The 2,719-nt window shown below is 47.2% G+C and overlaps 1 protein-coding gene across 1 annotated transcript; it reads right to left on the reverse strand.

Moving 5' to 3' along the window:
- Positions 1–248: 248 nt before the first annotated feature.
- LOC109206408 lies at positions 249–2,230 on the reverse strand. Its single transcript, XM_019369229.1, has 6 exons — positions 2,146–2,230; positions 1,960–2,047; positions 1,294–1,855; positions 937–1,068; positions 768–869; positions 249–722 (listed from the first exon to the last, which is right to left on the reverse strand). Exons 1-6 carry the CDS (start codon positions 2,228–2,230, stop codon positions 249–251), a joined length of 1,443 nt encoding a protein of 480 aa, XP_019224774.1.
- Between the last annotated feature and the right edge of the window lie 489 nt (positions 2,231–2,719).

Below are 2,719 nucleotides of genomic sequence, written 5' to 3' on the forward strand. Positions count from 1 at the left end.
TCTATTATAAAGATCGCCCATTGATCAATTAAAAACCTAAGGGTTTATTATATTCTAAGTCCAAGCCAATATTCGGACTGATCATTAGAGTTATAGCATAAAAAATTTTCGAATAAAGACGAAACGAAATTCAACTCAAATCAAAGATGAAGCAAAGAGGTTCTTTATATTTATAAGAGATGTTTACGAAAGATATTTACAACACCGACGAGGGGCCCTTGCACAAAAACAAAACAAAGGAACCTCATCTACTTCGGGGCCGCATCCCCGAGAACTACATCTCTGGAAGCCACATCCTCGGGAGCCGCATCTTCGAGAGCCGCATCTTCAGGAACCTCCCTCTCGGAGACTTCATCTTCATCTCCTCTGCTCTCGAAGCCACTAGTAGAATCCTCGTTATCAGAGAGAAAAGCAGCAGCCTCTTCCTCCAAAGTCTTTGCTTCTTCAATATCGGCCGAGAGGTTAAAGCCACGAGCATGCACCTCTTCGAGGGTCTCTCTCCGAGACTGTCGCCTGGCATGGTCGAGACCACATGACCACTTAACTTCGGTCGCAGTGGAGATCTCCTGTGCCCGAATGTTAGCGGCTTCAGCATCAGCTCGATACGAAGATACAAATGCCTCTGCATCAGATTTGGCCTTCGCAAGCTGATCAACGAATTTAGCTTCGAGCTCCTCGATTTTGCAGCTTCGGGCCAGGCTTTCCTCCTTCACACTTTGAAGCTAGCATTTAATTGATGTTAGCTGCTCCCGAAAAGTATCTTTCACGGAGGCGAGACGGTCCATACATTGCTTCCGTCCCAGGGTCTCGGCATTCTTCATCTTGAGCTCCTCGCAAAGCTGCTCCACCAGCTCGCCCTTCTGCTGGGCCTACAAAGTTGAAGTGTTAGTCACTTAATCGGATAAATGCATAACAAATACTCAAAGGGTATACTACCTTTTCAACAAGTTCAGCCTGTTCTCGATGAGCCTTCACCAACTCAACTCGGAGATCCCTGATCTCCTCCTCTTTCAGAATATAAAGGTGCTTAAGGCCATCCCTCTCTTCTACGAGCTTCTTGAGCTCGGACTCACATCGAGCAAGCTCGATTCAAGACTTGGAAAATGCTTCTCGATGGAGCATCACAGCGTTCACAAAAGGGAAAAGTTAGACTCAGAACAACAAAGATAAAGCGCAGGCATAATATTAAGGGCGGAAAATTACTTGTTTGAAAAACTGCTGGGCCTCATCAAAAACAAATAAGGCATCTGGGTTGGGACCATCTTCGACCCCTGCAAGGCACTCTCAAAAGACATCATTCCCTTCGTGGATCGTTCCCACGTCGGGAAATCTCATATTCCGGGCATCTCGAAATTGCCCGTCGGAGAACTCAGGACCAGGCAGCGATTCAACCACATTGATTACCCTAAAATATCCACTAGGGACATTCTCTTCTCTTTTGAGAGACTCGGAACCGAGCCCCTCGATCTCGCCCTCCAAAAAACCTCCAACACGAGGTGCTCTTTTGCTGCTTGGCTCGGGGACTTTGCTCGAACTCCCCTCAGAAATATCTTCAGTTCGAGAATGAACCGCATCAACCACCATTGGCTCAGCGGTCTTTGAAGCGTGAGCGCTTCCTCTTTTCCGAACTATCAACAGGCAGTCATCATCTTCCCCCTCTTCATCCTCATCCCGAAGGCGTTGGGCCATTTCTGGAGATAGGGCCACGGTATCGGCCTTAGTCTTTTGAGCCTTGCTTTTCATTGGCTTCGGGGAATTTGCAGGCGATCCCCTCTTTCTTTTCTTTTTCTTGGAGGTCTTTGGGATTTCTTCTTCACCGGGCGGGGGCAGACGAATAGCAACGATGTCTCCGAGGCTTGCATAAAGATGAAGTAAGTATTTCACTATGGAACATAGTAATGCAAACAAGAGAACGCACCATGGTTTTTAGCCTCCCATCGGCCCTTGGTCAGGTCACACCAGCTGCGTTCCGCATATGAAGAAGTGGAAGCCACTTGACGTACCCAACCTTCGAGGTCTGGGACCGCACCAGGAAACCAAACAACAACTACACCATAGGAAAGGGATTAGATAGAGAAAGGGATGAAGTCGAGAAAGAATAAGGAAAGCAGAATATAAAGTCACTACCAATAAACCTGTACTTACGTTTCATGTTCCATTCCTCGGGGAATGGCATCCTCTCGGCAGGAATCAGGTGGAGGTCCTGATTTGGACAAATCGGCTCATCCATCCTCGGTCCTTGACCTTATCGATGCTGGAGAAGAGATATTTCGAGGATCGTCATTGCAGCTTTATCAGACAACCTCGATAAAGGCGAGGGTTGTATAGCCTGATCAGGTGGTCGAGGGTGAAAGGCATACCCTCGATCAAGATCGAGAAGTACCTAATTAGGTGGAAAATGCGCCAGAATGAAGGGTAGATCTGGCCAAGCATCACCTGGTATTATTGGAGAAAATCAACAATCACTGAGTCTATGGGACCTAGAGCTGGATCAACAAGAACCAACGTGAACGGATAGGTATACACGCTTAAGTACCCTACCTTATGAGTAGGGATGTCCTCTTCAGGGGAAGGGATCGCTACATCCATGTTCTTCCAGTTGCAGTCCTCTTTCACTTGCTCGAGTTCATCTTCGGTTATCAAGCAGATGTATCGAGACATGGGCTCACATTGGCCCGGTGTCGATGCAGGTTTATCGATTTTGAAATCGGAAGTTAGT

The sequence above is a fragment of the Nicotiana attenuata genome, unplaced genomic scaffold (genome assembly GCF_001879085.1).
Source record: "Nicotiana attenuata strain UT unplaced genomic scaffold, NIATTr2, whole genome shotgun sequence".
NCBI lineage: Eukaryota > Viridiplantae > Streptophyta > Magnoliopsida > Solanales > Solanaceae > Nicotiana > Nicotiana attenuata.

Excerpts from the sequence above, each read along its gene's own strand:
- LOC109206408 (XM_019369229.1), bottom strand. The coding sequence starts at position 2,230 with ATGGATGAGCCGATTTGTCCAAATCAGGACCTCCACCTGATTCCTGCC. Across the intron at positions 1,856-1,959 it reads TCATATGCGGAACGCAGCTG|CCTCGGAGACATCGTTGCTA; the intron begins GTGTGACCTGAC and ends TCTTTATGCAAG. Across the intron at positions 870-936 it reads AGGCTGAACTTGTTGAAAAG|GCCCAGCAGAAGGGCGAGCT; the intron begins GTAGTATACCCT and ends TCAACTTTGTAG.